We start from the raw sequence: 12,323 nt of genomic DNA on the forward strand, positions 1-12,323 counted from the left end.
ATTTTATTACAATTAGACATTGAACGTATTACATAAAAGTGTGACTATATTGCAATGAAAAAGAGTTTGAATTTTAAAATTTACAAAATATTTTAAAACTTAAAATAGGTAATTAAATATTGCATTAATTTCACTCAGTCATTTCAAAAATGTACATACTAAAATTAATTTTCATACTTCAATTAGTACAAATTAACGGAATGCAGATAACTGATACCCCAAATAAAATAAGATCTATTTCAACAAAACATGAGGATAACAGACAAACAAGATGTCTTGGTAGTCAAGCATCAAATCTTGTCAGCCAAACAGTAGATTTCTTTCAGAAAACAGAAGTTTTAAGTGATATCTTAAAAGGTCTGAATGTGACCCAGTGTTCAATAGACAAAAGTGCCGAGTATATAAGGAAGCATATATTAAATGGATTGATTGTTCATCCTGATTTACCTGATTGGCATTGGCATGAATATAAGGTAAGTTTAAAACTAGCTCTTACTCCCATTTTCATGTTTCTTCTACAATGTCTTGAAAATAATTCGGTAAGATTGTATTTTTTTCGGCACCTACCTAAATACACTTTTATTTGATCCACACAAAATTTCACGAAAATTCCAATCAAAAAGTTAGGAAATTACCGTTCCCTTGTGACTATTAGATTTGATGAATTTTACGAGGTACACTCAACTATGAACCGTACAATAATCCTCTGTACTGAAGTTACGTCTCGAATAACATTCTTTCCAATGGTATACCTACTGTTGCTGGGGTAATTGGTTGACGAGGTCAGATAGGTAGTTGTTCAATGTAAAAAACTGGTACACAGCTTCATTCAGTTGACTGGAAGCTATTCCCAACATAGTTGGGAAAAGGCTAGGCAGATTATTATTACTACATAAGCAAAATTTATTTTCAGTCAGTCCACAAAAAGGCTTATGCGACACCCCACCAAGAATTGGACGCGCTTTCCAAGTGGCGCAACAATCTCCGCATAGTGGCGCAACACAACCGCGACTTTTTGCTCGGAAAACAGTCGTATTCACTACACCTCAACTTTTTTGGCGATTTGGTAACTCAAAAATACATATTTTAACCAAAGTAATTTCAAGTTTGTGGTTGTACTGCTGAATGGGTTTGCTTATCCGTCCACACAATATTATTATATTACATATACATATATTATATGGATAGAGTATCTTTTGTTGACACATTGGTATTTCAGAAATATGAAAGAAAAAAAATCGCTAAGTCCAATATACTGTTACATGTGAGTGTATGTTTGTACCTAACTGGAAAACCGCTGAACAGATTGTGATGAAATTCGGCAGAAAAAACTAAACTTACCTACACACTTATACACACGGATATACAATAAGCTACCATCTCGCATTAAAGACCTACCAATGAGTTTTAAGAGGTCCCTCAGAAATTGGCTTATTGATAAATGTTTTTATACAGTCAAAGAGTACCTAGAGGAGAAATAGTTTTAATGCAAAATGATTGTAGGTACTTTTTTAGCTATAAGATTTTAGAACTTAAGATATTTGCATGACTAAATTATAAGTCGAATATAGTGAGACCATATTTTTTATTGTATCGACCATCATATTGTACCTATATTCTGGCAAATAAAGTGCGGAAGGTAGCTTGTTCTTAAACTGCTGGCGGACGCTAGTTAAGAGGACGAATTGGAATTTTTGGCGCCAAGGATCTCAATTTTTCTCAGTAAATACAAAACGGATCAAAATAAAACTTGGTTACCTGAAAGTTCATGATATAAACCTTATTTTGTTAGACGTCAAAACATGATTAGGTAACTTTTATAACAGAGAAAAATATATCAAACATACCTCTTTTTAAAAAGAGATTCACGTATTATGGGCAAACGGGACCGATTTAAGCCTCTTAACTTTTTTTGTAGTTGAGTATATACATACTCTTTAAAATTGTAGAAGGAATTTTTATCAAATTATCATTTCAAAATAATAAAATTACAAAACCATTTTGTCGCTTACGACTTTTAGTTATAAGCCAGCGCGCGTATTGTTATCCTCGCCCCGATCAGACGCTCCGACCCCTTTTGGCGCCTTAGATGCGCGTGCCGGTTATGGAATTATTGTTGACCAATTCGTCGCCTTAATTACCAATGTTTATGTTTGTATGTTGTTATCTTCTATACATACATAACTAAGCTTGAGTAATCATAATAATCAGTATCTAGTAGTAATATAATTAACATGGTCTAATGAAGATTCCATGAATTGACTAATAGCAATGACCGCGGAGATAATCAACATGCATACTAATTACAATTAACATTTGAGTTAGCTTCTGTGTATCATCATCATCAGGTCAAGTTTTATATAATATTTGAGCGTAACCCCAGCTTCCAGTGGGAATTAACATACTTAGGACCTTCGTTATTTGTCACTCTTCTCTGTTCGTGAAAACCGCTTTAAAATACATCCGGTAATTTATCGTAAATAGACAGACAACTGACCCTTGTATAAAGCTAATAACCTATTAGAACTACTTTCTCGTTTGAGCTATGTTAGGTACCTAGGTACTTCTATCAAGTCTCGTCAAAATGGCTCCGAACCGTAGTGAACAAACAGACAAAATACATACATACCTGTTACTGTTACAGTCTTTTTATCGTCCTATGCTGGGCAGAGGCCTCCTCTCACTCGGAGAAGGATTGAACAAGCGTAAGGACCTACCTATGTATAGTTAGGCGGATAGTCAACAACGCCTAGTATATTATAAAACCTAGAGTCCCATGGATGTATTACAATGTTTCTTATTTCTTGAAGGATGTAAAGGAGTACTTCAACAAATTCCTGAAGCTGTTCCGTACGTTTTCTCTGTTCGATCCGGCGGAGGACCCACACAAGACCGCCTACCGCAAAGCTTTGCATCGTACTGTTCCTGAATCGGTAAGTTAATTACTTCAAAATAGAATTACCTAGGTTCCGGTAGCGGTTCTACCCCAGTCATGTGGGGAAACTACCTACACTATGTAGGTGCCTCTAGCCTTCCTCGGTACCTATAAGCATGGACCCTGAAAGAATTCTAAGATTCAAGCTTTCAAACAAACATAGTAACATTTCAGCTGTATAACAGGTATAACATTAGTAGATATAGATTTATAGTAGGTACCTAGTTTTTTAGGGTTCCGTACCCAAAGTTCCCAACCCAACCCAAAGGAACCCTATTGTTTTCTCTCCTATGTCCGTCCATCCGTCCGTCCGTCCGTCCGTCTGTCACCAGGCTGTATCTCATCAACCATGATAGTTAGAGAGTTGAAATTTTCACAGATGGTGTATTTCTGTTGCCACTATAACAAGTACTGAAAACTAGAATAAAATAAATATTTTGGGGGGCTCCCATACTACAAACGTGATATTTTTTGCTCATTTTCCAAATAATGGTACGGAACCCTTCGTGCGCGATTCCCACTCGCACATGGCCGGTTTTTTCATTTGGCACACCCATGCCATAAGTAAGTAAAGTGCAGTTATGCCTAGTAGAATTAGGTAAAGACACTTTTCATTAAAGGTTGTTTCCTTCCTTAGGAGTCGAAGTTGACTCATAAACAAATGTTGTATAAAGTCACCTCACGTACCATTTAATGACGAAGTTCTTGCGGTTGAAACCGATAAAGATAGAACACTAGTACTTAATTAAAGTATTAATAAGATATCTACAGTATGACCATCATTATCTTCATATTCCGAGCCTTTTTCCCAACTATGTTGGGGTCGGCTTCCAGTCCAACCGTATGAGCTGTGTAGGTACTGTGTTTAACATGGAGCGGATGCCTTATCTGACCTTCTCAACCTAGTTTCCCGGGCAACCCAATACCCCTTGGTTATACTGTTGTCAGACTTACTTCCTTCTGACTACCCGTAACAACTGCCAAGGATGTTCAATGACAGCCGGGACCTACAGTTTAACGTGCCATCCGAAACACAGTCAGTCAGTATCTGCCTGCAGTATTACTAATTTCGTGAAATTTCCTTCAGTTCGATTGGCGCAGTAAAGGCTTCAAACCGAAACTTGAAGAGCAGCATCACTGCGGAGCTTGCTATGCCTTCGCCGTCACACACGCCTTGCAAGCGCAGCTATACAAACAACATGGCTTTTGGGGTGAACTGAGGTAAGTTCTTGTGTCCATTTAACAACTAGGCTAGGCAATATCCGTATGAAAATCTAGGAGTCAAAAGATTACCATCTTGCCCTTGTTTTGACGATCAAACATATTTGTACTTATCAGGTTTCTGATTTCTTCCTCAAAATTAGTTAGTTGATGTGAAGTCATTAGGAGACCTTAGGAGCATTTTTATGGATAAACAATTAAAACAAAATATTTCTACAATTATTTTGTACCTTATACATAGCTTTCCTTTCATTCCAAGGTTTTCTTTTATATCTTTAAATTACTAGAAAACTTTATTGATCAGTCCCCAGCAGATACTAGACTGTAGTTTCAAAGACGGCAACGCAGGCTGCGACGGCGGGTCGCTACGCGGAGCGCTGCGGTACGCGGCAAGAGATGGACTCATAAAGGAATCCCAGTATCCTTACGTTGGACAGGTAAGAAATAAACAATTGTCACTAACTAACAAATTTGTGTTTCGACATTTGAATCCGCCATGTGCAATAAAATACATAAATGGATATTATATATATATATTATTCCTATGTAGATATCTAGCTACACTAATGTATAGTTGCCGCCTTTTAACCTTTAGGGTATCTTTAGGTACCTCGAGATTCGGGCGAAACCGCGGGAAAACAGCTAATAGGCTTTAATTACTGCCAAGTTAAGTAGAGAGAAGTAAACAATCCATAAATTAAAATGTTCAAGTTTGTTATAATATTGCCTTTATTCATTATCTCTTTTTATCTTAATCTCATTCTCTATTCCCTATTATTTCTACTTATTACACCTATACCGAACTATAGAAATCTTAAATATCCCTATGTTCACTACATGAAATATCTTCAGGATGGTAAATGCAAGTACAACAGTCAGCTGGTAAGAGCTCGGCCGCGGAGGTGGGCAACGTTACCCATGGGAGACGAGGCTGCGATGGAGCAGACCTTAGCGACGATAGGACCTCTGGCCGTGGCAGTTAATGCTGCTCCCTTCACATTTCAACTTTACAGGTAAGTTTTTTGAAGAGCTATTTAGTGAACTGCTGGGTAAATGGGTAAAATGTTACTGACTTATTCTGAGCATTAGAACAACCAACTGCTCCTTCCTCATAATAATGTCTCAAGGCACTTACACATAGAGTGTTGTCCTGGTTTTGACAAAAAAATCTGATATACAGGATGCACAGTGAAGATTTGAAAGACACAGTTAAAATCTTATCCTTAGTTATAATTAAACATCAATACCATATAAAATCGCCAATGTCCGTGATCAGGGGCGGTGATCAAGGCTCTTACCTTCTATCGTGTGAGAAGAAATAAAAAGGCTGATGATAATCACGGTCTTCTGTCTTTATCGTACCCTGCCCACCCTATTGACTGATTTAGACTTCTGGTCTACTTTAAATCTTCACATTTTTTAATCAGGAGCGGTATATACGACGATCTATTCTGCTCACCGTGGCAGCTGAACCACGCGATGTTACTAGTGGGCTACACTCCCGACTACTGGATACTCCTCAACTGGTGGGGCAAGAATTGGGGGGAGGATGGATACATCAGGTATTGTTTATAATAAGTAATTTTTATTAATTAGGATGTATTTACTTATAGTAGGTTAATAACAGTTCGAAGTACAGGAAACGGTAACGGTACCTAACGTTTTTCTTTGGCGCCTACCTGTGCCGCACACTTCGCAGGGTCGGCTCGGTCCTGCTTGTGCATATGGCATAACTTCATATAATTTGTACAGTGTAGTACATTTTAGTATATTTTGTACAGTGCCCAAGTGCCCATTCCCTCATTAGCCTAATCTGGTTTGACGATTGGACAGAGATCCTACCTATCCCCAAAGCCTGATCACATGTTGTAGTAGTACGACCTAGAATAACTGTTTTTTTTTTTTCAGAATCAGACGAGGTCTCAACAGATGTGGAGTGGCGAATATGGCCACTTACGTCGAATTGTGATTTTGGAAACAATAAATTACTTAAACAAAAGGTACACTTATGACTTTTATTTAAAACTTACGTCCCGCCTCGCCATGGTACGGATAAAATTCAAATATTTTTATTTCAAATCGGCCTTTACAGGCTCTTATGAAACGTCACACTAATTGCAATTATACCAAACACTGGATTTTATTTACGTCTCCCTAAATACCTACGGGACTCAACGAATATTAAGCGACTGTTTACGATTAGAAATGATTTCAAACGTCATTTTCTTTTGCAATTATAACACACAAAAATAGTTAGCACATCAAAATAAAATTGTACGCTGCTAACTTTGCCGCTAACTCAAACTCGTGATTTTATAACATTAACGAAATTTTGAACTGAAAATAAACTATTTTGTGAGCAGTGCACAGAATAAGGCTAATTCGCCCGGTCGTCGGAGGAGTTAAAATCTTAATTCATTTATACGAGTTTTCTCTACTCGCCCGCAATGGATTGTGAACTATTTCGCCGCGTTCGTTTGAACATAGGCCATGCCTTAAATTATAAGAGGTAGCGATTTTAGAGGACTTAGGTACCATAGGATTACCATGGTGACCGCAGGATTGGCTTTGTTATCAAAAAAGTGACTAGAGTTTCGATTTATCTTGTTTGCTGAGCAAGTAGTTACCGACCGAGTTACCTTAAGTGTAACAGCGAGATGTTCAAATCAAATGGTGTACAAAAACTGTTACCTATACAGGGTGTTTGGCGCATGGACCGACACAATTTTTTGGGGGATTCGTGAGGCCATGTACTAGTTTTCACTCATAGACCCAATGTCCTATATGTCACTGTATTCGAGATACGATTTTTTTTGTTTGTTTTTAAAAATTACCGGAACTATCACCTTTAAAACGCTATAACTTTTCAGTCTGTTGTCGAATTTACACCAAATCACTTTCATTGCGTTCTCTGATGTATTATTATTCCAAATAAAACATAAATTCATAGCACTAGATGGAAAAAAAATACTTGTTGAGCTTCCAAAGTCTTAAAAATGAAAAAACGTATGAAAAATGTCAAATTCAAAATTAATTATAAAAAAAAGTAAAAGCTTTTATGAACTTCATTTAATAAAAAAAAAATGCCTACTTAATACCCTTTCCAACGATATGCCACATGGGTGTGAAATCATTAATAATGTCGTCACAAACCTAAAGGTACACATTAACCAGTGCCAGGGTAATGAAAACACAAAAATGTTTTAAAATGTTTTAATTAAATTTAAGTTATAAATTATGTTCAAAATGACTGCCTCTGTTGCGAATGCATGCACGGCATCTTTTTCTAATTTCTACAGTCGTCGTCCTCAGTCGCATTTCTGCTTTCATAATTTCAAAGGCGCAATTTATTCTTTCGATTAAAATTTCTCTTGTGGGTACTTCAGTCGCATACACAATTTCTTTTGCACGGCCCCAGACATAAAAATCCAAGGGCGTCAGGTCTGGTGAACGTGCAGGCCAAGGAATTGGGCCGCCTCTTCCGATCCATGAATTTGGAAAACAGTTGTCCAAATGTTCTCGCACGTCTCGCTGGTAATGTGCTGGACAGCCATCATTTTGGAAAATAATTGGTTCTCCATCTAATACTGGTAATACCAATTCAGGTAAATCTTCGAGTAAAAAATTCAAATAATTTTCTCCGGTCAGGCGCTCTGGTAAGAAATGTGGACCGATCAGGTGTCTTCCAATAACCCCCGCCCAAACGTTTACACTAAACTTAGTTTGAAAGGAACTTTGTCTTTTCTTGCGGGGATTTTGTCTTTTTTGCGCCCAATGGTGAAGGTTGTGGAGATTCACAATTCCCTCGTGATTAAAATTGGATTCATCAGTCCACAAAATTCTTTTTAAAAAATTTGTATCATCTACGTCCGTATGCATCATAAATCGGCAAAAATCGAGCCGTCTCCTGTGATCATCATCTATGAGACCTAGAACAATCCATTAAAGACTGGTAAAAATTCACTTTTTGAATGGCAAAAACTAACATAAATTTAAAAGATAAAATTAGAAAAAATAAAAGTTACTAGGTATTTATTTGAAAAACGAACCAGTAAAGCTACAAGGATATTTGTAAACGTTTAAAATAAGTGTATGGTTAAAACCATTTTAAAATACAAGTTTTTTGGGTGCAAAATTTCAGCACAATAAGGTCGAAGATAACTGGTTCAAAATTTAGTTTTACGATTTCGCCTGATAAAATAAATAAAGTACTTAACGTACCTTGAACAGAAGTGTAGTGATACGCATGCTTTCCATTTTCCCGAAGAACTGACCAAACTTTCCAAACCGACAAGTGAAGTCTTTCAGCTACAACTCGAATACTTGTCGTTGGATCCTCATCAAAAGCTTGCAAAATGCTTTCATCAATTACAACATTATGTTGCCTCACATTAACGCGAGGCTCTTGGAAATTTATGTTTCCAGTCTCCCTCAGACGTCGATAGGTTGTAGCAAACGTCTCGTGGTGTGGTATACGCCGGTTAGGATAACGCTGCTGGTAAATTCTACGCGCTTCACGAGCGTTACAATTAGCGCTGCCATATGCCAACAACATGTCAGCATACTCTTCGTTGCTGAAGTTAGGCATTGTAACAAGCACGGTGAATACACCAACAGTTTAACAGAAAAGTTCAACAAACAAAACTTAACAAAAACAAACTTTAACAAAAAACAACGAAATAGGAAAACGTGAAATACACGGACACTTCCGATAGCAGAGATAGTCAAATCTCGACTAAACAAGGATCACATAACAAACTCCAACCCAATGATAGACAAAGACAAGAGATATTTTTCATGCGTAAGAAAGAGACAGGCAGTTTACCTGCCAATTACCTGCTTACCATTGTTCTATCAAACGGGTTCGTTGTTAGAGACGTTAGAGTGCGTGTTCGTTCCTGCTCTGATTTTGACGACATTATTAATGATTTCACACCCATGTGGCATATCGTTGGAAAGGGTATTAAGTAGGCAATTTTTTTTTATTAAACGAAGTTCATAAAAGCTTTTACTTTTTTTTATAATTAATTTTGAATTTGACATTTTTCATACGTTTTTTCATTTTTAAGAGTTTGGAAGCTCAACAAGTATTTTTTTTCCATCTAGTGCTATGAATTTATGTTTTATTTGGAATAATAATACATCAGAGAACGCAATGAAAGTGATTTGGTGTAAATTCGACAACAGACTGAAAAGTTATAGCGTTTTAAAGGTGATAGTTCCGGTAATTTTTAAAAACAAACAAAAAAAATCGTATCTCGAATACAGTGACATATAGGACATTGGGTCTATGAGTGAAAACTAGTACATGGCCTCACGAATCCCCCAAAAATTTTTGTCGGTCCATGCGCCAAACACCCTGTATAAAATGCTGAACATCCTATAGATTTACCCAGTTAGGTTAGGTTATTGATGGTAAATGACCCGGCTGTGGGTGTAGCGTGAGGAAATATCTCTTACCGAGAAAAACCATTACATTTTTATTTCTGAAACAACCTTAATTTTCAAATATGAAGTACAAAAAATATTTTGAACATCGATATATAATGATATCGTAAATACATTTTACTTAATCAAAACAACAACTTTTAAATCGACCTCCTGGAAAAAAACGTTAAACGTTATTTGTTACTTATGACGTTGTTGCACCCGGTGTGCGATATGTTTCTTCTTAAGCCCTTATGTACCAGGGCCGAGGTAACTCTTTCGGACTGTCCCGCGCGGAGGTATAAATAGGTCCCTCCTTTAAAACACAATGTTTACCAAGCTTCCTATGACTTGTACCGTCAACTAACGTAATTGAGTGTAGCCGAAGGAGCGGTCAGAGGCGGCACAAATGCGATTTATCTGTTCTCGAGACACTCACTAGAGCACTAACGTTCACACCAGGATATCTTTGCAGTTGCTAAACCTTGGCGCTTGTGTTTTTGACTCTATCTTTGCAAAGATAATGGATAGTCATAATCTGAAAATCAAATCTTTGACGAGAGCGTTTTTTTTTTAATTAAACATGGATAACAAAATGAAGAGCCCTCCTCTACGGAGTCATCTATTTTTGGTTGGATATTTCAGTAGGATGAACTTCAGAACAGATCAATATACAAAAACAAATTCTTGCGATTGAAAACATGAAAAAAAAATGAAATAAACCGGCCAACCGGCTGACTGAATTATTGAACCCCTTCATTCTCATTGTTAGTAAGTTAACCTATATTTAATCAAATTTTTAAGTATGCCTCAGTAAAAAAGTTTTTCTTTTCGAACACAAAGCTCGGTTCGGTCAAATCCACCCGGCTTTTTTGCGGTTTTCTAAACTTTTGCAAAAAAGATGTTGTTTTTCAAACGACCTGTCCGCGATACAAACTGACACATTTCATACACAATTCAGGGAGTCGGTCAGGTGTCACAGTCAGGGTTCCGCAAAAACTAACCTGTGTTCATTATCATTTTCTTATTTCATCATACTTGATCATACCTGCCTACTTGACATATTGCTGATTCTACAGCTACCCTATCTATCAGCGCTGACGGCTGAAAATATATGAAATTCTAGGAAGCGTTTCTGAATGACACGTAGCTATCAGGGTAGACGATATTCAGACAAACTGTGCGCGCAGTCCTCAGCGCTGATGGTCAGCGTGACAGTAAAACCTGCCACCAACCCCCTATGTCCGATTCCATAAAGTTATTTATAGAGGTATAGATGTCGTCTACGCTGAAACGCATTTGAGCACACAAGCAAATAAAACTTTCCTTGATAGTTGGAAATCATGCTGTTTTTTTTAATATTTTTGTGCTTTTTTAACATCGTCTTCCGAGCCTTCTCCGGTCCGCTTCCTGTCTAACCGAATGCAGCTGAGTACCAGTGTTTTACAAGGAGCGACTGCCTATCTGATCTCCTCAACCCAGTAACCTGGGCAATCCAGAACCCTTGGTTAGACTGGTCTTGTGCTTTTTATATTTCATTTAAAAATATGGATCCCTAAAAGCCTACAGTTTCATAAAACTACCAGTTTTTAATAAAAACGGGTTACGAAAAATAAAGGAATTGTATCGGCGCTTTCAATCCGCGTCGGAACTTTTATTTTTGTTTGTCAAGGAATTCGAAAAACTTTCATCTTTTTCAAAAACATTTATGTGTTTGTTTCAATCGTTTGTTTATTAAATACAATTTGTTGCACTGTATCCAGGGAAAGTGTCCCTTTCAAATCATCATCATCATCCTGCTGCCTTATCCCAATTTTTTATTTGGGGTCGGCAGCAAGTTTTCTTATTCTAGTATACTGTTCTGGGGACACTTACAAATACACCTTAGCTTTCCTTTGGAATAATGTGTAGATCCATAGACCCTTACAAACTTTACCTCTTCATATTTAATACTAGCCATTTTCCCGCGGCTTCACTCGCGTCCCGTGGAAATTACTGCCCACACCGGGATAAAATGTTGCCTATGTTACCCGGGAAGAGTGTAGTTGCAATACTGAAAGATTTTTTCAAATCGCTTCAGTAGTTTCTGAGCCTTTAGTAAGATTGATCGCAGACTACGTAAGTACCTGTTTATTTTTAACTCCTTTCGTATATAGAGGCAACGTAAACCGCCTGAGAGAATATTGAAAATACAATACATTCTACACACTAATAGTTAAAACAACAGATTAACGCAGGTACATGTAAACGCCAATTTAACTTCGCTAGGTTTAATCAAACAGTTTCAGTTTTAGCCGGCAACGTAGGCCGGGATAACGGAATAATTGAAAACTGTTGCCGGTCTGCGGGTACCGGAAATGCAACGGGAAATTGACGCAACTTCCTGTCATAAAATTTCGACCGGCTCAGGTCAGCTCTTGCTTTTTGGTTATTGCAAGTTATTTATTATTTTTGGGAGCGTATAGGTTTTTTGTAGCATGAAATCCATATTGCGTGAATGTTTGAAAAAGTAAAGTTGAATGACGTTTTGAAAACGAACAGCGCTAGAATTGTGACAGAAGATATCAGACAATTTGAATTTCCACACTCTTAATTTTGACGGACATTGCTTGGTTTAAATCATCATCTGCCTAGCCTTTTCCCAACCATACCTACAGACCGGCAGGTTGCAGCTTAGTACCAGTGTCTTACCAGGAGCGATAAATTCCTGTAAAATAAACATCGGAATGCTTATAAGCAA

General features: G+C 37.3%; 1 protein-coding gene across 1 annotated transcript; it reads left to right on the forward strand.

Annotated features, from left to right (window-relative positions):
• The first annotated feature begins 149 nt into the window (after positions 1-149).
• Positions 150-6,156, forward strand: LOC124642734 (procathepsin L-like). The gene is made up of 8 exons (XM_047181339.1): positions 150-473; positions 914-1,066; positions 2,811-2,933; positions 4,023-4,156; positions 4,461-4,593; positions 5,009-5,169; positions 5,584-5,718; positions 6,065-6,156. The coding sequence occupies exons 1-8, from the start codon at positions 150-152 to the stop codon at positions 6,123-6,125; spliced, it is 1,224 nt and encodes a 407-aa protein (XP_047037295.1). The 3' UTR covers positions 6,126-6,156.
• The last annotated feature ends 6,167 nt before the right edge of the window (positions 6,157-12,323 follow it).

This window comes from Helicoverpa zea, chromosome 25 (genome assembly GCF_022581195.2).
Source record: "Helicoverpa zea isolate HzStark_Cry1AcR chromosome 25, ilHelZeax1.1, whole genome shotgun sequence".
NCBI lineage: Eukaryota > Metazoa > Arthropoda > Insecta > Lepidoptera > Noctuidae > Helicoverpa > Helicoverpa zea.

Coding starts and splice junctions, on each gene's coding strand:
- LOC124642734 (XM_047181339.1), top strand. CDS start 150: ATGTACATACTAAAATTAATTTTCATACTTCAATTAGTACAAATTAAC. Junction 1,067..2,810: donor TCAACTTTTTTGGCGATTTG/GTAACTCAAAAA, acceptor TATTTCTTGAAG/GATGTAAAGGAGTACTTCAA. Junction 4,594..5,008: donor AGTATCCTTACGTTGGACAG/GTAAGAAATAAA, acceptor AAATATCTTCAG/GATGGTAAATGCAAGTACAA.